Source organism: Marmota monax, unplaced genomic scaffold (genome assembly GCF_021218885.2).
Source record: "Marmota monax isolate L192 unplaced genomic scaffold, Marmota_monax_Labrador192_F-V1.1 WCK01_AAM20220418_F8-fsc00004, whole genome shotgun sequence".
Classification (NCBI taxonomy): Eukaryota; Metazoa; Chordata; class Mammalia; order Rodentia; family Sciuridae; genus Marmota; species Marmota monax.
The window spans coordinates 16,002,027-16,029,280 of record NW_026692881.1 but is presented as its reverse complement, the minus strand read 5'-3'; the positions used below and the strand labels follow the sequence as shown (position 1 = coordinate 16,029,280).

The 27,254-nt window shown below is 42.2% G+C and overlaps 1 protein-coding gene across 3 annotated transcripts in view; it reads left to right on the top strand.

Annotated features, from left to right (window-relative positions):
- Nucleotides 1–23,473, top strand: part of Dnmbp (dynamin binding protein) — a 96,317-nt gene extending 72,844 nt beyond the window's left edge. For all 3 annotated transcript variants that reach the window (XM_046450048.2, XM_046450049.2, XM_046450050.2), the window contains 13 exons: nucleotides 1,442–1,635; nucleotides 2,385–2,484; nucleotides 7,442–7,589; nucleotides 8,431–8,448; nucleotides 9,507–9,706; nucleotides 11,196–11,326; nucleotides 12,410–12,514; nucleotides 14,941–15,069; nucleotides 16,372–16,704; nucleotides 17,079–17,258; nucleotides 18,744–18,942; nucleotides 20,437–20,981; nucleotides 21,889–23,473. In XM_046450048.2, the coding sequence (XP_046306004.1) occupies nucleotides 1,442–1,635; nucleotides 2,385–2,484; nucleotides 7,442–7,589; nucleotides 8,431–8,448; nucleotides 9,507–9,706; nucleotides 11,196–11,326; nucleotides 12,410–12,514; nucleotides 14,941–15,069; nucleotides 16,372–16,704; nucleotides 17,079–17,258; nucleotides 18,744–18,942; nucleotides 20,437–20,981; nucleotides 21,889–22,074 (2,468 nt within the window). In that variant the 3' untranslated portion in view covers nucleotides 22,075–23,473. The remainder of the gene's footprint in view (nucleotides 1–1,441; nucleotides 1,636–2,384; nucleotides 2,485–7,441; nucleotides 7,590–8,430; nucleotides 8,449–9,506; nucleotides 9,707–11,195; nucleotides 11,327–12,409; nucleotides 12,515–14,940; nucleotides 15,070–16,371; nucleotides 16,705–17,078; nucleotides 17,259–18,743; nucleotides 18,943–20,436; nucleotides 20,982–21,888) is intronic.
- The last annotated feature ends 3,781 nt before the right edge of the window (nucleotides 23,474–27,254 follow it).

Here is a 27,254-nt window from a genome sequence, read left to right as displayed (position 1 = left end):
ATTAGAATCCCTAAATCCTTAAAGAAGGGTCAATAGGAAAGATTTCTTGAGAATAAAATCTGTGAAAGACACTATACCTTCCCATAGTGGTTGGAACACTTGTGTTTTTGCTTCTCACAATCATATTCATACTTAAAATTATATTTACTTGCCAAATTTGCAGTTGTTTAAGTGGGTCTTAAGGAATTTGAAGGAAACTAAGTGGAGATCATTTCCCTGTTGAATTTTTTCAGTTGTTTATTTTAGTTGTTGATGTGCATTTTAAATGAACAAATGCTGTCCCATCTTCATAAATAACTCATCCTGTACCTCTATGGAACAGGTAATTATAAGAGATAATAACAAGGTACATATTTGTTTACATTTTTAGAATCATGCAGTCTAGTTCTGCAAAAGTTCTTGTAATTAAAAATACCATCAAAGAACTTCATGTTTAGAATATTTTGTGTCTGTCTTCTAGGACATGTGAAGTAACCAAACCTGCTTTGAGTCTTGATTGATGTTTCAACAGGGAGACTCTAAGTTGTTAGGTTTTTTCCCTAACTTTTGGCTAATGTTGATTCACCATCATAGTGAATGATAAATGACAGGCCCAGCAATTACCAGATCTCAGATGGAGGATTCCTAATTTTTATCTTCCCATTGGCAAGTTGCCATTGTATGTTCCCTATAATATTCTTTTTAATGTGCAGTATTGATGTTTTTATTTTCTAGCTTGGTATTTTTACTGCTGAGGTCAGGGAGAAGGCCTTACAGCTTATTAAGTGAAAACAGTTTCTTTCTTTCTTTCTTTCTTTTCTTTCTTTCTTTCTTTCTTTCCTTTCGATGGGGCTGGGGATGTGGCTCAAGCGGTACGTGCGGCCCGGGTTCGATCCTCAGCACCACATACAAACAAGATGTTGTGTCCGCCGAAAACTAAAAAAAATAAATATTTAAAAAAAAAATTCTAGGGATTGAAGCCAAGGATGCTTAAACCATTAAGCCACATCCCCAGCCCCTTTTTATTTTGAGACAGGATCTCACTAAATTGAGGAGGCTGACCTTGAATTTGCAAATCTTTTGTCTGAGCCTCCTGAGCCGCTGAGATTACAGGTGTGCTCCATTGTACCTGGCTGAGTATGGTTCTCCATAAGGCCTGCACCCCTTTCCAGACTCTTTCACAAAGAACTTGTAAATACTGTTTGTCCTCCTGAGTGAGCTGGCTCCTTTTTAGGACAGTCTAGAAATGGTATTACACAATCAGAATTCTCTGCAGGCATGGCTTGCTAAGCTCTCCATCCATTTGTATTTAGAACTGACACCTTCAGTCAGATTCCCTGATGATTGGCTAACAACAGAGAGAGATTTAACTCTCAAGGAATGCTTCTTCCCAACTTAAGCTGTTGAAGAAGAGTCCTGCTTTCACACTCAGAACTTCTGAACAGTTCTCTTTTCCTTCTAGAAATGACACTCCTCTCCTCTCAGTCTTCTTCCCTGGTGGCTCCTTCTGGATCTGTGTCCACTGAAAACCCAGAGCAGAGGATGTTGGAGAAGAGAGCCAAGGTGGTGGAAGAACTTCTTCAGACAGAAAGAGACTATATTCGGGACCTGGAAATGTGCATTGAGCGGATTATGATTCCCCTGCAGCAGGCACAGGTGGGAACTAATGGATACAATTAGCCTGGCTTTGAATGTTGTCCTCCAAACCTGAAGCATTAGGATGTGGGAGTTCTCACGACAGATTTATTGGGTTTGAAATAAAGTCTCTGATGGCTGTTGCACTATAATTATAGACTAAGGTGATGGTGGGGAAGGAGCAAAGAGTAGTTTGTATTATGACTTTTGATTGCTGTGACACAGTACCTGAGGTAAGCAACTTATAAGGAAGAAGGATTTATTTGGGTTCAGTCTCAGAGGTTTCTGTTCTTGATTAGCTGGCTCCACTGCCCTGGGACCTGTGGTGAGACAAAACATCATGGTGGGGAGAGCATGGTAGAACAGAGCTGCTCACCTCATGGCAGCCAGGAATCAGAGAGAAGAAAAGAAGGGGCCGGGGTCCCAGGATCCCTTTTAAGGGCATGTTCCCAGTGACCTGACTTCCTTCCACTAAGCCCTCCCTCTTAAAGATCCCCCACATCCCAATAGTGCTACAAGCTAGCAATCAGTCCTTTTAACACATGGCTCTCTTGGGGATACTCTACATTCAAACTGAAGCATAGTTGAATTGAGGATAAAGTGTGCCACTAAAGGTTGGAAGTCTCTGTCCTAGAAACTTTTTGGTGAAAGCAAGTAAAGACTATGACCTGGGCAAATTTTGTGTAATCCTTGAAGAGATGTTCCTAATATTAGTGATATGCCATTAATTTCATTTCCATGCATCTTTATACTTTGTTTCCTTTTCTCAGGTACCAAACATCGATTTTGAAGGGCTTTTTGGAAATATGCCAATGGTGATTAAGGTCTCAAAACAATTATTAGCTGCCCTGGAAATCAGCAATGCTGTAGGTATGAGCTCCTGCCATTGTTTCATCGATGGGAGGTGGGGGGTGGGAAGGGGCCTTCCTGGTGCTAAACATTATGCTAGGAACGTGACATGTTACTTATTTAGTTCAGAGGTTACTTGACTGCTGCTTCTCCTTTAACCTCAGCTTGTTTTGAGGTGGTAAAGTATGTTAGTAATAGAAGTTTTAGATGTCATACAGTACGGTGTCTTTCAGACTGATGGTTGTGGCCCAGCCATTGTCCAGAACTGAGTCCCAATGTTCCTAAACTGATCACTGGAATGGGGCAAGGGGTCATGCTGTTGGGTTAGACTAGGCAGCATTTACCCAACTTACCTGGGGAAAAGTGGATATGGGAACAAAATGAGGGCTCTGTCCTCCTGAAGGAAGGGGGAAGTGGCTGAGGAATGTGAAGGACAGTGCAACCTTGTTAATGTTTCTTGAGTGTTTATCACACACTCCGCATCTCAAGATTGTCATACTGGATCTCAGTTCTCTACTCTTGAGTCTTGTTTTACAGATGAGGAAAGTGAAGGAAATTTGCCTGTGTATACATGGCTAGTAATCGATGGGCTGACATTCAGCTCAGGTCTTTGTCTTCCAAGTTCACACCACTAACCTCTGTGTCAGTCATAGAATACAGCTGTATGTCTGTCACTTTATAGAGGAGTAAAGAAACGGCAGCCTGGGGCCTTGCTGCTGGAGGCCAGAGAAAGGAGGAGCCAATGATGAGTTGACTAGAAAGAAGCCACGGTGACCCAGCTTTAATGTAATAATAAAGCATAAGGGCCAATTTATAAGATTTTATAAGTACCTATAATTCATTTATTTGAATTATAAAAGCAATGAGAGGGATTAATTATAATCAAATAATTACTCATTTTTCTTCTAGTTTGTTCTGTTACTTGTTGTCATGTTCAGCTTTCTCTACTAGTCCTAGTTAACCAGCTTCCTAGGGTGACTTTTCTCCTTTAGTCCCATTCACATCAAAGATGACTCAAGACTTTACAATTTATAGCAAATGATTTGTTCTTACATAGGATGGACAGCAGGAGCAGGCTGAGGGCCTGGGCCAGATAGAGTCAGGGGTCAGAGGACCGCCTGACCAAGAGGCCCTCCGTTCAGACCCAGCTGAGCCTGGGGATTCTTCCCCCTTCTTCATACCTATGTTCATGACAGGTCAGTTGGCAGCTGTTTCTTTCACAAAGGGAGGGTAAGCTGTTCTTGTCAGGGCGAATTGAGGTGTAGGTTTGTGAGAGTTGCACCTGCACTGAGGTGGTCTTGCCTCTGGGAAATCCCCAGGCCAGGCTTCATCACACTGCTGGATGACACTTAGTATTTTTTCTTCTTCCCTTCATTTCTTGTCCTGAGTCAAACAAAGCTCAGGTGGCAGGCTTAGCTGTGTTGAGGCACAGAGGGAGAAGTGGTGGAGAATCGTGGAAATTGAATGGCTTAGCAGCCAGGCCAGGGTGGCCCTGCCTTACAGAGGGGCTGCAGGCAGGGCACATATGTGTGTGGGGGGTGAACACTGCAGTGTAGCTTTGGACTGTCACCCCAAAGGCCAGCCAGTTCCTTCAGTGGGGAATGGTAAAGGATAGGATTTGATCATCTGATAAGTGCAGGGTCTGAAAAGGACAAGAAAGGCAAATTAAAGCTTTGTGAAACCATTAGCAAAGGTTTTACAGATTGATATGAATTATATAAGCAATTTTTTAAAAACTTAAGTTTAGTATATTTTTATTTTATTTTTAAGTGTCATTTATGTTAACATGAAACATTCCTTTTTTATTTAAGATATTTTTAAAATTTTTATTCTATGAAATATTCTTAATGTCTTGGGCAAATGTGTTTTTACAAACAGGATAAAAATAGAAAACCATAGTTAATTATCAGCATATTTAAAAATATATGGAAAAAAGATTAGAGATAAATATGGTAAAATAACAAAAGGTGGGAAGATCCGCAGATGGGAAGGAACTCTGAGCTGTAAGGAGAGCTGGGTGTCAGAGCCTGAATAAGGTGAGGAAAGTGTCCAGGCAGGAGATGGCAGCCAGTGTTCTGTGTGGAGTTCATGGAGGGTGAAGATGGTATGTCTGCATTAAAGATGCTTGACACAAAGTGTCCCAGGTTAAGCAAGGTCAGGAGGGCATCCATCCAGCTGTGACCCAAAGCAGGATGTCAGAGCCTGAGCTGGATGAGGAGAGCATCCCTGCAGAAGGCCCCCTGTGGGTGGGTTGGATCCCAGATGAAATGAGGAGGACCTCCACTCAGAAGGCAGCCCATGGCAGAATTAGAAGTATTCTATTCCCAGTACCTAGCACAAAGCAGGCACTGTGGTATGAATGTGGTTTGTCCCCCAAGATTCCTATGTTGAGAGTTTGGTCCCCAGGGTGATGATGTTGGGAGGTGAGATCTTTAAGAAGTGGGGCCTGAAGATAATCTGAAAGGTTTCAGAGGTTCAGTCCACATTCAGCCAACTCCATCGCTCTGGGCCCAGGTTGAGGCAGAACATTGTGGCAAGAGGACTTGACAGAAGAAAGCTGCTTGCTTCACAGCAGCCAGGAAGCAGAGAGAGAGAGAGAGAGAGAGAGAGAGAGAAATATATTTTTAGTCTAATTTTTATTTTAATACATTTACATAGCACAAAATTAGAAAGGTACAAAAACAAAACAAACAAACAAAAAAAAAAAAACCACGTAATGAAAAGCCTCCTCTCTGTTCCCAGCCACCCTGCTCTTCTCAACCAGAAGCCACCAGTTACTAGTGTCCTTAAGTCTCTTCCCAGAGACGGTTTATCACATACCATCAGTTGCACATTTCTCTACCCCAGTTCCTTAGCCCCATTTTTTACAGCCACACAAATGGCAGCACATAATGCAGACTGTCCTCTCCACAGTATATCTCCCAGCAGTTTATGTGACCCAGGCTGGGATTTTAAGTTATTTTAAACATTTTTTTTTGGGGGGGGGGGTGTTTTACATAATGGCACAGGATACATGTTGTTTTACTATATGTGATCTTTTCTCATGTGTACTTAGTCCATTTTATTTCATTTAAAAAATGCTGATCTTGACTCATTAAGTAGATTTCATGGCCCATTTTTGGATCATGCACCCCTGGAGACTGGAGTGTAGCTCTGCTGGTTGGTGGTGATGTACAGTGAACAGAGGGTGTGACTGATATTAGTCGCCAGCAAGTGAGAGTTCTCAGATGCTGGTCAGGAATGGGATAGAAGGAAGAACGCAGAGGAAAAGGCAGGGAAATCCGGGATGGTGGGAATGAACACATTGGAGGCTCAGGAATTTCAAAGTCGCTCCAAAGATCAAAAAGTAGCAGCCTCACTCTCACTGCTGTGTCTGCTGAGTGCAGGAGGCGGAAGTGAGACTTCAGTGAGACGGGTGGCAGGTGGTAAGGTTGGCAGAAAACAATCCAGTTTCTCTTAAAGAAAGGAGCCATACATCAGGGAATAGATTTAACTTAAAGAAACCGATCTCTTCAAGAACAGGGAGTTCTGTGGGACACAACACAAGAACAAAGGTGACATTATAGAGAATGGGTTGGGGTCCCCTGAGGGAGGGTTATGCTCAGAGTCATGGGGGAAGCAGGAAGTAGGATCATATTTGAAGGAGGAGAACAAGGATGAGGTGTTTTCTTGTGGAGCACTGCAAGCTGAAGGTAGAAGGACGGAGAGTATTGACAGAAGGAACAGGGCAAGAGTAAGAATAATTTTAACAAGCCAGGGAATCAGCACACTCAGGAAGCAGCTATAAAAGAAACTTCTGTGTAGAAGTTTGGTTAGGAACCAGCTCTATATGCCCAACTGGCCATGGACCAGGAGCCTGTGAATAGATTTCAGAGTATATGGATTTGGTTAGAAAAAAATTTTTACAAATTTTGAGCTGAAATTTAATATGTATAAAGTGTGAACATAGGAACAACCATGAAGAATTAGCGATATTTGTGACTGTTACCAAATGAGGTCAGGGGTTCATATCACATTAGATTGTTGCAATTATCTTAAAATTTCAGCAACACTTAACTATAAGAAATGTTTCCTATGTCACTGAAAGTATGGTGATTGTCATGCTGATTGCTGTATTTTTTTGTTTAATGCTGTATAAAGAAGTACATGTGGGGCCGGGGTTTGTGGCTCAGTGGTAGAGCGCTTGCCTAGCATGTGTGAGATACTGGGTTCAATTTTCAGCACCACATATAAATAAAAAAATAAAATAAAGATCCATTGACAACTGAAAAATATTAAAAAAAAAAAAAGAAATACATGTGTTGTTTTACCACAAATTAGGGCTTTTTAAAACATTACAATATAATATAGTATAGCATAATAAATTGCACTTATCCTATGTTTTTAATTTATGCACAAATAAAAGTCAGAAACCACTATTGTAGAAGGACTTCTTTGTCCTTGTGCAGATTTTCCTGGAGATTGGAGTGTGAGGGGATTCTTATAGGGTTCTGATCACACGCCCACATGGAGGATGCTTATAAATGCCTTACTGTACTTAAATGGACTTCAGGGAATAGCTGTGTGTGGGTTCTAAAAAATAAATACATAAATAAGGTGGTTCTCTACATTTTGCTTGGGCTCAGTGCAGTGGTGCATGTCTATAATCCTAGCTACTTGGGAAGCTGAGGCAGGAGGATCACAAGTTCAAGGCCAGGCTGGGCAACTTAGTGAAACCCCATCTCAAAATAAAATAGAAAGGGCTGAGGATATAATTCAGTGGTAGAGCACTTCTGGGTTTAATCTGTAGTTCTATAAAATGTTAATTCTGCTTTAAATGATTCCAACTTTAAGCTATTACATGGAAATGTATTAATTTGATGGATAGCCTCCTCAAGTCTTATAACAGGATTTAGCTGATGTTAAAATTTGGTGATACACGTTATGATAACGAGAAGAAAGTTACTGACATTGCTGTATGCCTCTGTGTGCTCCAAAGGACCCGTGTTTCTTGACCACCGGGATGAACTTGAGGGAACATACAAGGTCTACTGCCAGAATCATGATGAGGCCATTTCACTGCTGGAAATCTATGAGAAGGATGAGAAGATCCAGAAGCATCTTCAGAACTCCTTGGCAGATCTCAAGTAGGATTTGACCACTTTGCTTCTATTGTTGTTGTAGCAGTCAGCCTGTATTTGCCCAGACTTCTTATGACACCTGTCTGTCATATCTTAAACAGGATCCATTAAATGACCTGCTTGCCCTTTTCTCATTATATACATGGAAATCTTAAAGGTTTCCTGATTGTATTTTTGGCCATTTAAATCACTTGTCCTCTGTACCAAGTATTAAGTCAACATTTTGGGTAGGAAGCAGCCAGGAATTAGAGCACTTACCTAGCATACATAAGGCCCAGGGTTCAATCCCCAGTGTTGGGGAAAATAAAGGAAGATGAAGAAAAAGGAAAAGCAGCACTCAAGAAGATAGTTTGGTCCAAATAAACAAGAACGTATAAGAACTAGGTGTGGTGGCATAACCCTGTAATCCCGGGAACAAGGAGGCTAAGGCAGGAGGATTGCAAATTCAAGGCCAGTTTCAGCAACTTAGTGAGATCCTATCTCAGAATAAAGAATAAAAAAAGCTGAGGATGTGGAGATGTGGCTCAGTGATTAAGTGTGCATAGGTTCAATGCTCAGTATTTAAAAAAAATAAATAAAGAGCATATATGAGAAGACCAAGTATACCTTCTTAGATAAGATTTTTCTGGTCTTAGGCAAGTTATAAATGTACAGATAAGTAGATCAAAGTGAAGATAAGGCCTTACTAACTTTAAGAGACTAGATATGCCACCATAGACATTCCTCATTTTCTTTTATCCCATGTAATTTTTTCCCAGTCTGTAGGTAAATTCTAAGAAGAATGAAAAAAATTAATGTCATCTCTCTAATAAGCTCTCTCTTTGTCCTCATGCCCGCTGCCCTGTAGGACCCTGTACAGTGAATGGTAAGTGCTCTTGCTACTTGATGTGTGAGCTCATTTTGTTGATTTTTCCTAACCCTTCAAAGGGTGACTTTCTTTTATTTATTTTTATTTTATTCTTTTTACATATACATGACAGCAGAGTGTATTTTGACATATTTTACAAACATTCATACTTCCCTTTCTTGTGGTTGTACATGATGTCGAGTTACACTGATCATGTATTCATATATGAACATAGGAAAGTTATGTCCAATTTACTCTATTGTCTTTTCTATTCCCATCCCCCCCTTCATTCCCCTTTTTCTAATTCAATGAACTTCTATTCTTCCCTCCTCCCCCTATTGTGTGTTAGCATCCACACATCAGAGAGAGCATTTGGCCTTTGGTTTTTGGGGACTGGCTTATTTCTCTAGTTCTGTCCATTTATTGGCAGATGCCATAATTTCATTCTTCTTTATGGCTGAGTAGTATCCCATTATGTGTATGTACCACATTTTCTTTATCCATTCATTGGATGAAGGGCACCTAGGTTGGCTTCCATAGCTTAGCTATTGTGAATTGAGCTGCTCTAAACATTGATGTCACTGTAGTAAGCTGATTTTATGATTTTATGTTCTTTATGGATAGAAACCTAGAAGTAGACTTCCCTTGCCATATTTTTTCCTTAGCACTTTTTATATTTATTTGTTTATTGCCTGTCTAATCCCTACATAGCAGGGACTTTTTTGATCACTGTTAAATTCCCAGCACCTAGAAGAACAGTACTTGGTATTTATCAGATGCCCAATAAGTAATCATAACAAACTTTCAATTAACAATAGACCATGTATACAATGGTGGACCCATATTGTCTTCGACACAGTCTTAGTCTGTGTGAGTGCTCTCTGTAATGTCTGCACAACAACAAAGATCCCTACCAACACGTTTCTTAGAACGTGGGCCAGTCATTGAGCAATGTATTTGTTGAATGAAGGACACTGGAAAGCAGAGTAAAGGGACAGAGCCCTATTCAGGAATAACAGAATCCCGAGACACTGTATTATTGACAACTGACTGAAGTTCTTTTGCCTTCTTTACAGGGGATGCACCAATTATATTAACCTGGGCTCCTTCCTCATCAAACCAGTACAGAGAGTGATGCGCTACCCGCTGCTGCTAATAGAGCTGCTGAATTCCACTCCAGAATCCCACCCAGATAAAGTGCCTTTAACCAGCGCAGTCCTTGCTGTCAAAGAAATCAACGTTAACATTAATGAATATAAACGTCGAAAGGACCTGGGTAAGAACAGCTTTACTGCTGAAAAGTCGGTGTGCCCTGTGAGAATGCCTTCCTTCTTGAAAGAATTACTTCAGGGTTGGACAAGGCAGGTGATAGGTGTAATAGGGTTGTGGTAAAGAAAGGGTAGTAGAATTTGGAACAAATGTGATATCCGGGGGAAAAAATAGAGTAATAGTAAGAAAAGCACCTCTGTGGGCCATTGGAAATAAGGTGCCACTGACAAAGCAGCAAGCAGTGAAGAGCCTTGACCCCAGACCAGGCAGACTGGACAGGGCTTGCCCAGGAGAGATCTGCAGCACGCGCCTTTGCTCTGCTCATTTAGGGCGGTTCTCTTCAATCCCTGCTCAGATTGCTCTACACACGTAATTGGAGGTCTTAACTGCCTCCTGTAAACTTGGGACCTTTTAATCTTTTTTTAGAAAAACCTCAATCTGCCTGCCTCCCGGGGTCCCCTCATTCCTGCCCATCATGTTCCCTTCCAGCACCTTACCATCAGTTGACCAGACACCCCTCCTTCTAGATAGAAGAGAAGTAATAGATCCGGTTCATTCCATGCTATCAATACTGAGGCCCTAATCACCATGCTACCGTAGCATGGTGATTGCTGGATTGACTTGTTTTCGTATCCTTGGAGAATCCATAATGTCGTGTAACTGCTAACTAGTTACTAGTTTGTGTAACCTCTGCCCGTCTACTGCTCTCCACACTTTATCTAAAGTTATCTAAAATTGTTCCCTCTTCTACCTCGGTCACATCAACCATATTCATATGTGATGCTGACTGGCTTTGAGAGCTCTCCACCATGGAGCCCTTTCTCTTGGTTCTGTCTCCTGATGTGATGTAGTCTTCGTTTTCTACAACAGTGTCCTTTCTACTCCCATCCAGTCTTTCCCCTGAAATCCTTCTGTTGGTATCTCTAGGCATTTCTGCAGATCGTGCCTGACATACGACACTGTTAATCAGGTAACTAATGTATACCATTTAACTATGTGAGATCACTGGATATAAAGATCTCATTTGTATATGAGACTATAATTTAGTGGAATTATAGGGCTCAAAATTGCTATTACTTTCTGCATTTTATTGCAGAGGAAAATGAGGCTCAAAAAAGTAAAACCACCTCCTTAAGGCCATACCTTGGTTAAGTGACAGAGCCAGGCACTAGATTCAGATATTTCCCTGACTCCAGCTTTTGGTTCTTTCCCTCGTCCCTCTGCCCCTCTCCTCTTCCTCTTGAGCTCTTCTCCCAGCTGCCCACAGCCTCTCTCTGCTGTTCTTCAGGTATTGAATCTGTTCATAAATGATTATTTGGATTAATATTTTGTCTACTCAGCTGTAAGCTCTTTGACAAACACTAGCTCCAGTTTGAGTTGTTATTTCCATCTTATATTAGTTTTGGGGAAAATGTGCATGTTTTCAGGTTGTTAGGTTCATTTAATCAGGCTCAGGAACGTGCTTTTCTGACTGACCGCCTTGACTCGACCCCTAGTGCTCAAGTACCGGAAGGGTGATGAAGATAGCCTCATGGAGAAAATTTCCAAGCTGAACATCCACTCCATTATCAAGAAATCCAACCGAGTCAGCAGTCACCTGAAGCACCTCACTGGCTTTGCTCCCCAGGTGAGATCCCTGCCCCTGAAGGCACAGTGCATCTGACAGCTTTTCAGTGCTCCATGGGGCAGCTGACTGCTGTCAGTGGGTACAGTTCCCTTCTTGCTCCCTCCTCTGGTTTTGTAGCTAGTGGAAGCAGGGCCCCTGCAGCTACTGATGAAGTGAATCCAACCCCTCAACCCTCCATTTGTTCCTTGGTGCACCACTTACAATATACACAAAGGCAAATTAGAAGGCCAGATCAGCTGGTATATAATAATTATTGTGTTTTTTAAAGCCTCTAAGGAACCTGTAATCTCTGGGGAGGCAAATCTAAAATTGTAGACATATTAAGCTACAAAGGATTCAAGAGATCACTTAGTTGGATACCTTGTGCTACCAATAAGAACACAAAAGGTAGGAGATTGCATGACTTGAAATGCAGTTTAGCAACAGTGCAGAGAGCAGATCTGAAGTCTCTAGTCTTCATTCTATTATATCAAATATTCAGGATAACAATTAGAAGAAAGTACAAGCCAGAAAATATTCAGTTGCTAAGTTTTACACTTATCCCCCAATGTCAGTAATACTTTGAAAAACGAAAATTTCAATAAGTGAGCTTCTTCTTGGCCCAAAAGTTCATCTGAGCTTTAATGGGAGTGGGGCAGGTTTGACCTAGGGAGAGGACAGGGCCTACCAGGCAGGGAGAGCCCCTCAAGAAAAGGCCTTGGGTCAGCAGGTGTGGCAGGGCCAGGGGATGGTGAAGAGGGGAGGCTAGAGATAGGAGGGCCCATGTGTATTTTAGAGGTCTTTCAAGCCACACAGAGGTGTTTAAATTCACTTTAGTATGATTCAGGAGAACATTAAAGTCTTGATATTTATTTATTTATTTTTTAGTTTTCAGCGGACACAACATCTTTGTTTTTGTATGTGGTGCCGAGGATCGAACCCGGGCCGCACGCATGCCAGGCGAGCGCGCTACCGCTTGAGCCACATCCCCAGCCCAAGTCTTAATATTTAAATGAAAGATGTGCCTAAGAAAGACAATTTTGACAGTAAGATAGACTGAGAGAAGGTCCCAATTTCCTAACAGCACTTGTTTATTTTGAACAGATAAAAGATGAAGTATTTGAAGAAACAGAAAAGAATTTCCGAATGCAAGAAAGATTGATTAAATCTTTTATTCGAGACCTCTCTCTGTACCTCCAGCATATCCGGGTAAGTATCAGCATCGCTCTAGTTAGAAATTCTGTCTACTTTCTTGTTCATGGAGCATATTGTTCAATGAAAGTTAAGAAATCTAGACTCACCATTTTGACATGATGTGCTTATTTTTAGTTGTTGATAGCACCATGTATAAATAAATAAAAGGTCTAAGAATTGAATCCAGTGCCTCACACTTGCCAGGCAAGTGTGCTACCTCTGAGCCCCAGCCCCAAGATGTGCTTTTCATTGGAAAGCCTGTAGGTTATTTAAAAATAATCCAATGTTTACAAGATCAGCACTGTTGCATTAATTTTATTTACTTTTATTGGTACATCATAATTATAAAATAGTAGGATTCTTTACAATATACTCATATGTGCACGTAACATATTTGGTCAGTTTTATTGCCTGGTACCTCCCCTTTCCCTCTTTTCTCTCCCCACTCGTCCCTTTTTTACTCTCTAGCATCCACTTATGAGAGAAAACATAATTTATGACTTCCTGAATATGGCTTATTTTACTTAACATGGTGTTCTTTAGTTCCATCCATTTTCCTGTAGATGACATGATTTCATTTTTCATGGCTGTATAAAAATGCATTGGGTATATATACCAAATTTTCTTTATCCATCCGTATGTTGATGGGCATCTAGGCTGGATCCATAACTCAGCTTTTATGGATTGTGTTGCTATAAAACATGGCTTCTTAGATTGGCGTCATGTAGAAAGGCCTTTCCTATCCCAAGATCAAAAAATATCTCCTGTGCTTTTTTGTGCCATTATTTTAAGTTTAAATCATTGATCTAGCTGGAATTTATTTTAGTTACAAGGTCTGATGTGGGCATCCAACATTGTTTTCCAGATCTTTCATTTAATTGAGTGTGCCCACTGATCTGAAATAACTCCCTTTAGGTTTTAAAAAAAAATGTAATTAGGTCTAAACTAAGGCTTATAAAACTTTCCAGGACACATTAGCTTAAAGTGAGATTTGACAAGAACAATATTAGGGCAGCTACCAAGTATGTTCCCTTGCCTTACAGATTCTTGGGTTATTGCCTAATTTTGATGAGTCTATAGCAAATTCAAGCCTGAACCCCCAACTTAGAAGGCATTTTCATAGTAATGGATGATAATATTTTGAGGTAGAATAGCCATTCAGTGGACAGCACAATTTGGTTTTGACCACAATGGCAGAAATTGAAGAGAGAACATGTAAAACAATTTTGTCACTTACATAAAATGAAAAGTCCTGCCGAATAATAAAATTAGGTAGATTGGCTGATAGAGAGCCTGGAAGAACTAAAATTCATTGACCATATAATTTGGTATCTATATTGGCATATGGCCTGATATTTGGGGACTTTATAATACTTTTCTAAAAGAAAAAAGGACATCATGTTTTACATTAGTTCTGAATTGAAGAGGAATTAGGAGGATTCCCCCAGCAAAGTACTGGATTTATTTATGGGTATAGATATAGGACAAAAAGACAAAAGATTTAAAAAATATTATAAAATATCAAACCAATGTATGAGTAATTGATAGGCTTTGATACTGATCAGTTTACTTTGTTTATCCCTGAAATACCCTCATGGAGTTGTTAGTACTTTTAGATTTTGAGTTAATTTAATAGGCATCCCTAAACATAATAAAGAAGGCAAAGCCAGGTATGGGAATGATGACCCACGCTTGTAATCTTAGCAGCTCGGGAGGCTGAGTCAGGAGGATCTCAAGTTTAAAGCTAGCCTCAGCAATTTAGTGAGGCCCTATCTCAAAATAAAAGAGGGCTGGGGAGGTGGCTTAGTGGTTAAGCAGCCCTGTATTCAATCCCCAGTACCAAAAAATAAAAAAAATAAGAATTCAGAATGCAAAGCCCAACATTGTGCCAGGCAGGCAAAGAAAACTAGCCTTGGACTCAAACTGTCTTGACTTAGTGGGGAGGGAGATGGAGACAATTAGCAAGCATTCATATTTTTTGCAGCGACAGGAAGAAGCAGAGTGAAAATCATCAGGGGAATTGAAGTCAGAGTAGGGGAAGCAGGACAGAGGGGAGGGGAGGGGAGGTCGGGGCAGTCATTCCTGAGAAGGTGAAGCCGGAGCCAGGACTCCAGGAGGGGAGGTGATTGATCATCAGTTCTGTAGGAATCATCTTGGTTCTAATTTTTATTTACTTTTTTGGTGAATTAAGAAAGCCTGTCATCTAGAGGGCACAGAAAAATGTTAGGCTCTTTAAACCTCGCCAGTTTTTCTGTAACCAGAAGTCTTAGCTTCTTTGTGTGCCCCATAAATGTTTATAAAATTTTGCTCGTTTCAAAGTTGAAATAGTATACTAGTGAAGAGAGTTTGCATGATGGAACCCTTTGTTTCAGACTTCTGTACAGGATGAGTGATGAAGGCTAGAAAATTCTGTGTATTCTTGTGTCTCTAACTGGCTCCAGGAATCAGCTTGTGTGAAAGTGGTGGCTGCCGTGAGCATGTGGGACCTGTGCATGGAGAGGGGACACCGCGACCTGGAGCAGTTTGAGAAGGTGCATCGCTACATCAGTGACCAGCTCTTTACAAATTTTGTAAGTGGCTCTATTCAGCCTATTTCTTGTAGCTGGGTCATCTCAAATGTCAGTTCATGCAACAGTTAATTCCGCCCGTCAGTTATGTTCATATTAACTTTATATTCAGAATATGACCGAGTTTGGGGGACAGGTAGGGCCTGTGTGTATTCAATGGATTTTTTTGTGTGTGTGTGATCAAGTTAGTTTCAGAGGGCAAACTAGGAAAGGAAAATTAGAAAATTTAATCTGGCATTACTGGTAATTCTGATTAAAAGATAATTATTTCTAAATATTCCTTTCAAGTTAAAATGTTAACAAGTAGATCTTTATAAAGTATAAGCCATTTTCTGAAGAAAGGGCCAAATTGCTTGGGAACTTCTAAACAGATGTATATGGGATTAATTGCACATCACAGGTACAAAAAAAAAAAAAAAAGAATTGGGTGGGGGCTGGAGTTGTGGCTAGTGATGGAGTACTTGCCTGCAATGTGTGAGGCCCTGGGTTTGATCCTCAGCACCATGTAAAAATAAAGAAATAAAATAGAATAAAAGATCAATTGACAACTGAAAAAAGAATTGGGTGGGGTGAGTTTCTTGGAGTTCTCTGCATAGCTGAAGGAAAACAGGGAAGCACACTTGGGAAATTCACAGGTGTTCTAACAGTAAATTACTTTTAATGAGATGCTACTAAGTACCTTTTTATGTTCTTTTATCTGTTTAATACCCTACCCTCAATGTTTGTCCTTCTAAAAAGAAAAGAAAAATCATTTGAAAAGAAAAAACAGATATTACCAAGTAGTTATGTGAAAATTACTCTGCCCCACCCCACCGCCCCAAAAAAAATCAAGCTGTATGAACAACACATAACAAATGTTATCCAGTAGACTATCAGGTCTCATTTAAAAAAAAAAAATAAGTTGTAGAGAACACAATACCTTTATTTTATGTGTTTATGAGGATCAAACCCAGTCTCTCACATGTGCTAGGCAGATGCTTTACCACTGAGCCACATCCCCAGCCTATCACATCTCGTTTCTAATGCAAAAATATCCACGTGCAGTTTAGCATGCATCAACTGAGGAGCTAAAGTGGGATTAGCATCCTTTGCAAAAATACCTTGATGTTTGAGAGTTGTTGGTGATGTGTATGCTGAGATTTTATGGAATCTGTTAGTGGGGCCCAGCTGCAGGTCTGCGTGGGGTCAGCTTGTGTCCACTGTGGACAAAGCAGCTGCTATAGGCACGACAATGTCAGCCTCACAGGTGTTTTGGAGACTCAGAAAGAAAGGGTTCTGAACAATGTGCCTTTCTTGTCCCTACAGAAGGAGAGGACAGAGCGGCTTGTCATCTCTCCCTTGAATCAGTTACTGAGCATGTTTACAGGGCCCCACAAGTTGGTACAGAAGCGCTTTGACAAGCTTCTGGACTTCTACAACTGCACAGAACGGGCAGAGAAGTTAAAGGACAAGAAGACCCTGGAGGAGCTCCAGTCTGCCCGGAACAACTACGAGGCCTTGAATGCACAGCTGCTGGATGAGCTGCCCAAGTTCCAGCAGTACGCCCAGGGCCTCTTCACCAATTGCATCCATGGCTACGCCGAAGCCCACTGCGACTTTGTGCAGCAGGCGCTGGAACAGTTGCAGCCGCTCCTTTCAGTGAGTCCCTTACCCTCTGTGGGAAAGCCATCTCTGAAGTTCTGGGGCTTTTCTGAGAGCGCACAGTGGGGTTTTTCAAAAGGTTATCCGAACTAGCGGGATTCACTGTGACGTTCAGTCCAGCCCTTCAGAAATTCTTGATCTCTTGATGGTGCCCTGAATGAAACCTGGGGCTTTTAAAACTTTCTTCATCTTGAGCAATCCCCAGATGTGCTGCCACCCAGGCGGCGCTGCAGAGCACCTCCTCTTATGTTGTCTGCGGTTGGTAGCTCACACCGCAGCTTCCAGTTGGTTCTAAAGAGGCTCTGTTGATCCCAGAGATCTTTCCTCCCTATTCTCTCATTTCCTGTCTCATCTCTTTCCATCGACTCCAGTTACTCAAAGTTGCCGGCAGAGAGGGGAACCTGATTGCTATCTTCCATGAGGAGCACAGCAGGGTTATGCAGCAACTCCAGGTCTTCACCTTCTTCCCAGAGTCTCTCCCAGTTACCAAAAAGCCTTTTGAGAGGAAAACGACAGACCGCCAGTCAGCTCGAAAGCCCCTCCTGGGCCTGGTGAGTATGGACTGAGAGGTAGCACAGCCTTGGGGTTAAGAGTATGAACTCCAAATGGGCATAGTGGCAAACCCCTGCTATTCCAGCTACTCAGAAGGCTGAGGCAGAAGGATCACAAGTTCAAGGCCAGCTTGGGCAACTTAGTGAGACCCTGTCTCAAAATAACAATTTTAAAAAGGCTGGGGTAGCTCAGCAGTAGAGAGCTTGTCTAGCATGTGTGAGGCCCTGTATTCAATTCCTGGGACGGGGGTGGGGAGAATGGAGTGTGAACTCCAGAGCTGGACCACCTGGGTTCATCAGGATGGATGCTTACTCACTGTCCTTGAGCATGTTGCTTCTGTTCTAGGCCTTAGTTCCTCATCTCTAGACATTGATGATGACTGTACCTACATCATAGGGTTCTCACAGGCTAAAATGAGTTAATATATGGAAAGCACTTAGAAAATGCCTGGCATGCTGAATGAGGTGGTACACACCTGTATTCCCAGTGGCTTGGGAGGCTGAGGCAGGAGGATTATGAGTTCAAAGCCAGCCTCAGCAATTTAGCAAGGCTAAGCAACTCAAGGAGGCCCTATCTCTAAATATATAAAAACGTACTGGGAATGTGGCTTAATGGGTTCAATCCCCAGTACCAAAAAAGAAAAGAAAATCCCTAGCATATAATAAGTGTTATGCAAGTATCATATCATCCTCCTCATCAGTGTTGGTGGACGTGGCTGTGTCTTTATAGGTGATTAGTTTATATTGGGCATCATCTGTCACTGGCTCATGCCTTCATTTTTCCTGAGCATCAGCATTGTGCCTCCTGGTACCTGATAATAGCCATCTGTAGTTTCCTCACACCTGATATGAATGTCAAGCTTGGCTCTTAATGAAGTATTAATACATTGATTGAAGGGTATATTCTGCTAGGCCTGCCAATTTTTGATTGTGAGTTAGAAAGTTATAAAAGCAGTTGGTGATTAACTGGCCAAAATACCTCAGTTCTTCCATATTTTAAACATTAGGGTAAGGAATAACAGATTATATGGGCTCATAATCTAAAAATATGCTGCTATGCCTTTGCTAATGATATTTTTGCTCTTTATAATCCCATAGATTTTTAGATTACCTTAAAAGGGAGAACCAAATTTATTATTACCTTTAGTTTTTCTTTTTATGACTGTTACTTGTTTTTGATGGTAAAGTCAAGATAGAGAAACTCAATTATTTAGATGCATCTAGCAAATTATAAGACAACTCAGTGATATTACTTAGGCATTTTGATTTTTTCTTAACTACAAAGGTGCCAAAGCATTACGAAGAGGCCATGAGTTTTGCCTAGCTACACGGGCTTACTCAGTTATGAAAGCATCTGATGGGGTGGTGAGCGGTTGATGGTTAGTGCCTCCCTTCTCAGACTCTGCAAGATGAGATTAAATATGGCTGCTAGGGTAATGGCCAGGCAGGGCTTCTTGTTGATGTGTCTCTTCTGTTGCCTTTCAGCCAAGTTACATGCTACAGTCAGAAGAACTCAGAGCCTCCCTGCTGGCAAGGTATCCCCCTGAGAAACTCTTCCAGGCAGAACGGAACTTCAATGCTGCTCAGGACTTGGATGTCTCACTTTTGGAAGGTGACCTGGTGGGTGTGATCAAAAAGAAAGACCCCATGGGCAGTCAGAACCGTTGGCTGATTGACAATGGAGGTAAGCATTTTGGATATCAGATGAAAGGAACTAAAGTAGGAAAACAACCCGAAAAGTCCTCTTCAGCTCTGGAGAATGTTCGTGTAGATCATTACCAAAACAAAACCAACCTGTTTTGGTTCTGTTTTGACAAATTCCAGAAGAGGTTCCGTGACTTATCTTGCAAGATCTTGCCATGCTTTATATGTTGTCCAGACAGTGGGGCTACCTGGTGGAGCCCCGTCGCAAGCCTCAGGATAAGCTGCCTTCTCCACTTTCTGTAAATTTACCTTTGTGTGTAGATTAGAAACCTGTGGGTTTTGTTTACTTTTAAAATTTTTCTCCCAAAAAAAAAAAAAAAAAAAAAAATTTTTTTTTCTCCCTATAAACAATTTTACTTTATAACTATTTAGGAAATGACTTTTAAAACAACTCAAGGGGGGGGGGTTCAGAATTCAAATAATAACATTAGTCTATCATCCTTTTTCTTTGATTCCAAAATCCAAAAAGCTTTGAAAAATAAAAGTATTTTTAGTAACTTTTTGCCAAATTCTGAACAAAGCAATGTGTGACTAATTATAATCCTAGTTAAACATTGTTGCTGTGGAGAGTTTAAGCATTGTGTGCCCTCTCAGACAGGAGGGCAGGCCCTTGTAAAAGTGAGCTTATGCTGTACGTGTGCTCTGTGTATTTGAACTCCCGTGAACACCTTTCTACTGAACAATACTCACAGTATCCCAAATCATTTCTTTTTTTTTTTTAATGGTATTGGGGATTGAACTCAGGGGTGCTCTCTACTATATCCCCAGCCTTTTTTAGTTTTTTATTTTGAGGTAGTGTTTTGTTAAGTTGCTGAGGCTGGCTTCGAACTTGTAATGAGGTCTTGTATGAGGAGCTCCTCAACACAAGGATGGTCTTCAGATCCATCTTTGCCACACGTAGTATTATTGAACATACACTCTGCAGAGTCTTTTCCTTAGCCATGGTCTAGATGATCTACTAAATTCTTTGTATGCCCAGTCTCAAACATGTAGTTTTGTTTTTGGGTTTTTATGTTTTGTTTTGTGTGTGTGTGTGTTTGGTACAGGGGTTTTACCCAGGGGCACTTAACCACAGCCACATTCCCAGTCTTTTTTTTTTTTTTTTTTTTTAATTGCTTAGGGCCTCACTAAGTTGCTGAGGCTGGTTTTGAACTCAGTCCTCCTGCTTCAGCCTCCCAAAAGCTGCTGGAATTATAGGCATGTGCCACCAAGCCCAGCATTTTTTAATTACTAGCCTCTCCATTGTCCACAGGCCTCCTATTACTCCTGTTATAAGATTGTGACAAGAATGAATTGACAGGTAGCCATAGCTTTTCATTCTATCCATGCCCCTTGGATCCTGGGATTGAATATTCTGGTCTGTTTTGTCACTAGGCATCTTATTTTGTTGCTACCATCAACCTAGCTTTTAAACCAGTTTCTCACTGTTTGTTCCCTGCTTTTTGCCTCCCTCTGCCTTCTGCTACATCTGCAGTCACCAAAGGCTTTGTGTACAGCTCCTTCTTGAGGCCGTACAATGCTCGACGCTCAGATGCCTCTGTGGGCAGCCACTCCTCCACTGAGTCAGAGCACAGTGGCTCCTCCCCAAGATTTCCACGACAGAATAGCAACAGCACCTTAACCTTCAACCCCAGCAGCATGGCCGTGTCCTTTACATCTGGGCCTTGCCCAAAGCAGCCTCAAGATGCATCTTTGTTGAAGGAGTATGACCAAGGAATTCTCAGTGCATCCTTGAACCTGAGCAGTCCAGAGAGTGGCCTTTCCAGGTGCCCTTCAGATCCAGACCCCACCTGCCAGCCCAGGCCAGGGGACTCTGTCGATGCGGCCAGAGATATAAACCAACCTGCTGCCGCCCTGAGGAGCTGCTGCCGAAGCTCAAGGTATCCAGAGGTGGTTGGTTCCTCTGTACCAGGACGAAATGGGCAAGGTAGAGACCTTGTAAAAGGATGTACACGAGCAGCCCAGGCTCTGGAAGATAGAAATGAAGAGCCAGAGAGCAGTGAGGCAAAGGGCAACCAGGTAAGTTACCCCAGTGGGAGTGGGCACAGGAGACGTGGAGGCAGAAGCCTGCCCAGACCTGGGGGTGATCCGAGAGCCCACAGATCTTACCCAGCTCGCAGGAACCTCTCTGCCTTACCACTGAGACCTTTTATGATAGCAAAAGGGGTCCAGAGAGTGCCTGAGAACTATCACTGGGCAGTAAAAAGGTGTCCTAATGAAACCTTTTTTCACTCTTTCAGTTCTAAGCTCTTCCAGCTTACTAGTTGTTCTTATGTTGTATAAAGCTTGCTATTTAACCTACTTTTGTTTTTATGGTTCAAAAAAAAAAAAGTATTTTATGTGTAGAATTTAGAAATGAAATTCCAGCACTACTTGAGTTTTTTTTTCCTATTTTTGCAATGACCTGTCCCTGTCTTGTGAATTTGAGTAGAGCCTTTATATCTTGCACTTTTTTTTTTTTTAATTTATTTATTTATTTATTTTTAGTTATCGGCGGACACAACATCTCTGTTTGTATGTGGTACTGAGGATCGAACCCGGGCCGCACGCATGCCAGGCGAGCGCGCTACCGCTTGAGCCACATCCCCAGCCCATATCTTGCACTTTTTAAACACACTTTTTTTTTTTTAAAGAAAAAAAAAAAAAAAAAGCTGTTTCAGATTCACAACTGGGAGATCTCTGGTTAAGTTCTTTGATTTTCTTTGAATCTGCCCTGTTCACTATGGGATCCTCCAGCCATGTATCTAAAGTTAAAAATTAATCTAAAGTTAAAAATTAAGATTAAAAATTCAATTCTCTGTCTCACTGGCCACATTTAAGTGTTCAGTAGCCAAATGCAGCTACAGAAACACCCCCACCGCCCACCCCCAGCACGTTCCATGGACAGCACGCTCCATTTCTAACTCACGCTCTCCCCCCCGCACAGGTCTATTTTGCTGTCTACACCTTCAAGGCACGAAACCCAAATGAGTTGAGTGTGTCAGCCAATCAGAGACTCAGAATCCTGGAGTTCAAAGATGTCACAGGCAATACAGAGTGGTGGTTAGCTGAAATTAACGGGAAGAAAGGCTATGTCCCATCCAACTATATCCGCAAAGCCGAGTACACCTGATCCTGGTGTGCCTGCCGCTCAACCCTGCTGCCTTGGCTTTCAGTCTGCTGAAAGGTTCTGGTGGGCCGCCAAGAGGCACCTGTGCCCAAGACCCAGGCCCTGCCACATTGCTTAGCCATGACATGGTAGGGCACAAGACAAGTCTTGTTCTCCTTGATTGGGTTGTAAACCTTGATGCTCACTAGAATTTCTAGAGTTTGAAATGGACCCTGGGGCTTGCCAGTGATTCAGTGACCATGAGAAGAGAGGCAAGTGCAGGGGTCGGCCTTTGGAAGTGAGAAATTTCCAGTCAGAAGACCAGTGTTCTGTATATGCAGGAAGCTGTGCTGGCATCGGTTGTAACCTACTGAGTCTGGGGTGGCCCCGTGCTCCACGATCACCTGACCTGAAGCTGTGACTTGGATGAAGTAAAGCCAGGCTCTCTGAGCCCCTTTAGGTTGTGATTCTGCTGGTGGCAAGGAGCTTGTCAGGATTACACAGAGCCTGGTGTTTCAACGCTTCCGAGACACCTCCAGTGTCTAGCACACATTTTCTGTCTCTCTTCATACACAAATACCCCCAATTTACAAAGCCGCTAAAATACAGTGTTTTATTTCACTGTGTTCCGAAATTGGTTATACAAAACTCAACCGCTTTCTTCTACCAATAAGTATTAAAGGTCTTTATTTTCCTTTCATCTGGAAGTTCCTCCCTTGCTAGATGCATCTGTGTATGCAGTCTCGTGGCCACCTCTCCCTATACTGAGTAACCGATAGAATTCTCTAGAATAACAGGGTCAGAGCTCCAGTCATCCATTAAAAGTATTGGTTCTATATTAATCTCAAACCAGTCAGGCCTGGAGGAAGATTAGGTGCCTTTTTCCTTCAAAGTACACTACCACCATTTGGTTATATCTGCAGATGCAGAAGACAGTCCATGGGACTTAGGAGTCAGGATACACGGTCCCAGAAGTAGCTCATCCTAGATTAGTTTCACCACTAACCTCCATACTTCAGAGACAATATTGAAAGTCAAACAGATTCCAAAGTGCCTGTCAAGACCCCCCGCCACCCAGTCACAGGAAGATTCTTGCTAATCCCTTATCCTAATAATCTGTCCCTAAAAATCCTGTTTTAGCAGAGCCCCTGTACTTGAGATCTTCCCTAGATACGAAGCCTAGCTTGGAATTTGAAACTGAAATTTGTTTAAGAAAAGGAATTAAAAACAGCCTCACAGCCACTACTCCTCCAACCACACATTTGGCCTTAAAATCCTGGTGAATCAGGAGACCCCATGGACTCCTTGGCCACAGCATCTGCTGGTGTCAGGCAGTAATGCAAGGTCTCCTGTGAAAAGTGTTTATATTTGGAGATGTCTATATTTAAGTAGTTATTTTCTAAATAAAAGCTTTTCTAATGGCCATGAGTATGTTTTCTTGATTTCCTTCCATATTTAAGCTGAACATTTTTCTCAAGTTTATCTGGTCAAATAGTTCAACAATTTCCGTTGCTGCAGGTGGTTCCCTAAAGCCATCCTTTACTGTCAGCGCTAGCAGGATAGGAAAGCTGAAATCTCCAGCTGAAATCCTAAGGGATGAAATGTTTCTAATATTTCAGGTTTGGGTATACTAGATACAACAGAGATTAACAAGGTCACACAGTAGCAGTTCAGGCAAGGTTGGGGGCAGAGGAGGAGGAGTGGTATCGGAGAGATTGAGGACAGAAGAGTGACAAAGCAATTGCCTCACTTGCTTTTCTTCCTTACAACCGGGAATTGAACCCAGGAGTCTTGTAAGCTAGACAAGCACTCCACCACTGAGCTGCAACCCCAGCCCTTTTTATTTTTTTGAGACAGGATCTCACTAAATTGGCCAGGCTGACCTTGAACTTGTGATCCTTCTGCCTCAGTCTCCCGAGTAACTGGGATTACACTGCTCGACATTGATATTGAGCAATAGAAAATGTGACTGCAGGAGCTGGGGATGTGGCTCAAGTGGTAGCGGCGCTTGCCTGGAATGCATGAGGCACTGGGTTTGATTCTCAGCACCACATAAAAATAAAAATAAAGATATTGTGTCCACCTAAAACCAAAAAATAAAATATATTTTTAAAAAAATGTGACTGCATAGGCAGACAAGGAAAGAAGCTTATAAATCATTATAGACCATTCTTTCATTTTATAAGCTAGGAAAGTGGTTGAGGTCATTCTGAATTGCCAAAGTCACACATCAAGATTCTGGTGAGTTTAAATGTGGGTCACAGGCTCTCTGAGTCTTGACACTTAATAGCTGCCTGACTTTTGCAATTGGCCTAACCCACGATTGTTTCCTCATCTAGTGTAGAGGTAGTAATACTGTCCACCTCAGAGGGCTGTGGTAAGGAATGAGTGAGTCAACACTGCAGAATGCTAGATCAGGACATCAGCAAGATGATGGGTAGGATTTTCCAGCACTCATCCCCCAGGGAAATGGCATTTCATGCATGGTGAATTGTTGAAATTGACTTCTTAAGAGCTAAGGAAACCAGGTTAGATGTCACAGCACCTGGGCATAGTATAGAAATAAAAGATATTGAAGAGAGTAGGAAGGGCAGTTGTACCTTAACTACACCACCCCTCTCAGCCCCAGGCAGCAAGGCATAAAGAGAGACGCCCTCTGGTGGGGGAAAGAGGGAAGTGAGTACAGCATTGCCTCAGACTCCAACCCAGTAAAACCCCTACCCCAGGCAGCCCCAGCAGCCCCAGACTGCAGGCTGGTATCTGCAGGTTGATACTCTATACCTATTTGCAGTATAGACAATTGATAGGAGAACATCTGGAAAACACCAAACACTCATGTTTGCTCAAGACTTCATGCCTGCCCATCTTTGCTAGAGGAATAGTAATGGCTTCTGTATCTTTTCTGAACCTGTTGGCTGGAAGCTCTGGGATATGCCATTCCCAGATCTCCAGCTTGGGGAAGTGTAGACAAGGACAGGAAAATAATGAGTATGGGAAGCAGTTATGCAGAGGACTTAAACATTGACTCAATTGAACATATCAAACAAAGCATGAGGCTGTCCCTCTACCTATACTCTATACTCAATTAAAGCTTTGAGGAAGAGAAACTCAGAATACAGTCCTGCATGAAGAGTGTTTTACCCAGGAGCTGGTTATTACTAGCTGGTGGTCACTCCCACAATATCCTCCCCACCCAAAGCATTCACCATCACACCGTCCTCCAGCTCTACTGATCTGCCAGAAGACTAGTAATGTGAAAGGATCAGATCAGATGGAGGAAAGCCAAAGAGATCAAGGCCTTCGTGAACAGCACCATTCTTGACTTTTGTCTCTCTCTGGGCATCAAAACAAATAAACCTTTTACTTAACAAACAAAACTCCCTTCAAGGCAGTGAAGAGTAGTAGAGGCCGTTACTACAAATTTCTTGGGGATGTGGAAGGAGAGGATAACCCTACATGTCTTAAAACAAAACTTCCTATAAAAATTATTGTCCTGGGCATGGTGGCGCACACCGTAATCCCAGCTATTTGGGAGTCTGAGGCAAGAGGATGGAAAGTTTGAGGCCAACCTAAGCAACTTAGACCCTATCTCAAAATACAAAATTTTAAAAGGGGCTGAGGACATAGCTCAGTGCTACAGCACTTGGCAAACATGTGCGAGGCCCTGGCTTCAGCCCCCGGTACCACTCAAACAACAACAAAAATCCTTCAAACATCTCTTGACCCCAAACTTCGCCTTCATCCAGCATCAGTCTGACTCTTCCTCTTACATTTTCCAATTCAAAATCCCTCTCCACTCAGTTCCCTATTACCAAGCAGATTCTCTTCAGTTTCTCCCCCGCCCCCACCCCCACCATCTCTGCTCCCATTTGTTTTTTAGTTCAGTTTAGTTTTTTGTGTCTACATCTGCCCCAGTTATCCCTAATAACATTGCAACAAAACAAAAGCCTAATGTTCAAGCTATGCAAACTCCCTCCAAATATGAGATGGGAGTGATTACAAAGCTATTTTTGTATTCTATATGATGCCAGTGTTCCTTGATCTCAAGGAATATCCCATGGCACACAATATCACATCCTCAAGAGATTCTGAAAATATTCTACAATCAGGATCTCAGAGGTCAAAACATCTTCCACTCAGTAAGCCAGGAAGTGTGTGTTATTATTATTGTATTTCACTCCTCCCAACAATGCTATAAGATAGGTAGAAATGACAAAATTGATGCTCAAAGGATAAGAAATGTGACCAAATTTACCCAGATAGAAATCGCAAAACATAATTTAACCCCCCTACAAAAACAGTTTGAATAACTCTCCACACATGAAAATATCTTCACAAGAACTGAGGAAACCAAGTGAGATTTTATAGCACCTGGATATAACTCAGAAATAAGAAAAAGACACAATGAAGAAGATAAAAAGTCAGTTTACATTACCCATGTCACCCCTTTCCCCAGCCCCAAGCAGCACAGCATGGAGATACCTCTTCTTGGGGAAAAGAATGGGAAGTGAGCACCAAGACTTTGCTTCCAACCACAGCACTAGCACCCATGGAACCAGTGGAGCCCAGGTCTGCCCCCTTTGGACTCAAGATGGCTCCACAGATCCCGGCTGCAGACATGATATGTCATCAGCCCCTTGGATTTAGGTACCAGACCCACCTCAGCACCTGGACAGCCCCCACAGACTCAAGACCCACCCTAGCACCAGGTCAGGCCCTGTGGATTCAGGCTTCAGGCCAGCCCCCATGGATACAGGCTCTGGCCCTCTTGCAGACCCATGTTCCAAAGCTCCCAACATGAATACAACTAACAAGTCCACCCAGTGGATCCAGGATCCAGGCCCCACCCACAGATCCAGGTTCTAGGGCAGGCTGACTGCTGACAGAGATCAAGCTAGACTGCCTGAGGACTCCAGCAGCAAGCTTGTTCATTTGCCATACCAGATGGCCTGCCCAGAAGTTCTGGATGGGCTGACTCGTGAGGGGCTTTCCCAAATAAAGTCAGTCTGCAAAGACTGGGATAGATTTCTACTTCTTCAAATGTGCAGACACCAGTGCATGGCCACAAAGATCAAAAACAATCAGGAACGCATGTTTTCAAAGGAAACCTTTTTCCAGTTCAAAATCCCTCTCTACTTGTTTCCTATTGCCAAGCTGATTCATGCAGGAATAGCCTGACATAATACAAAATAATTGTTTTAAAA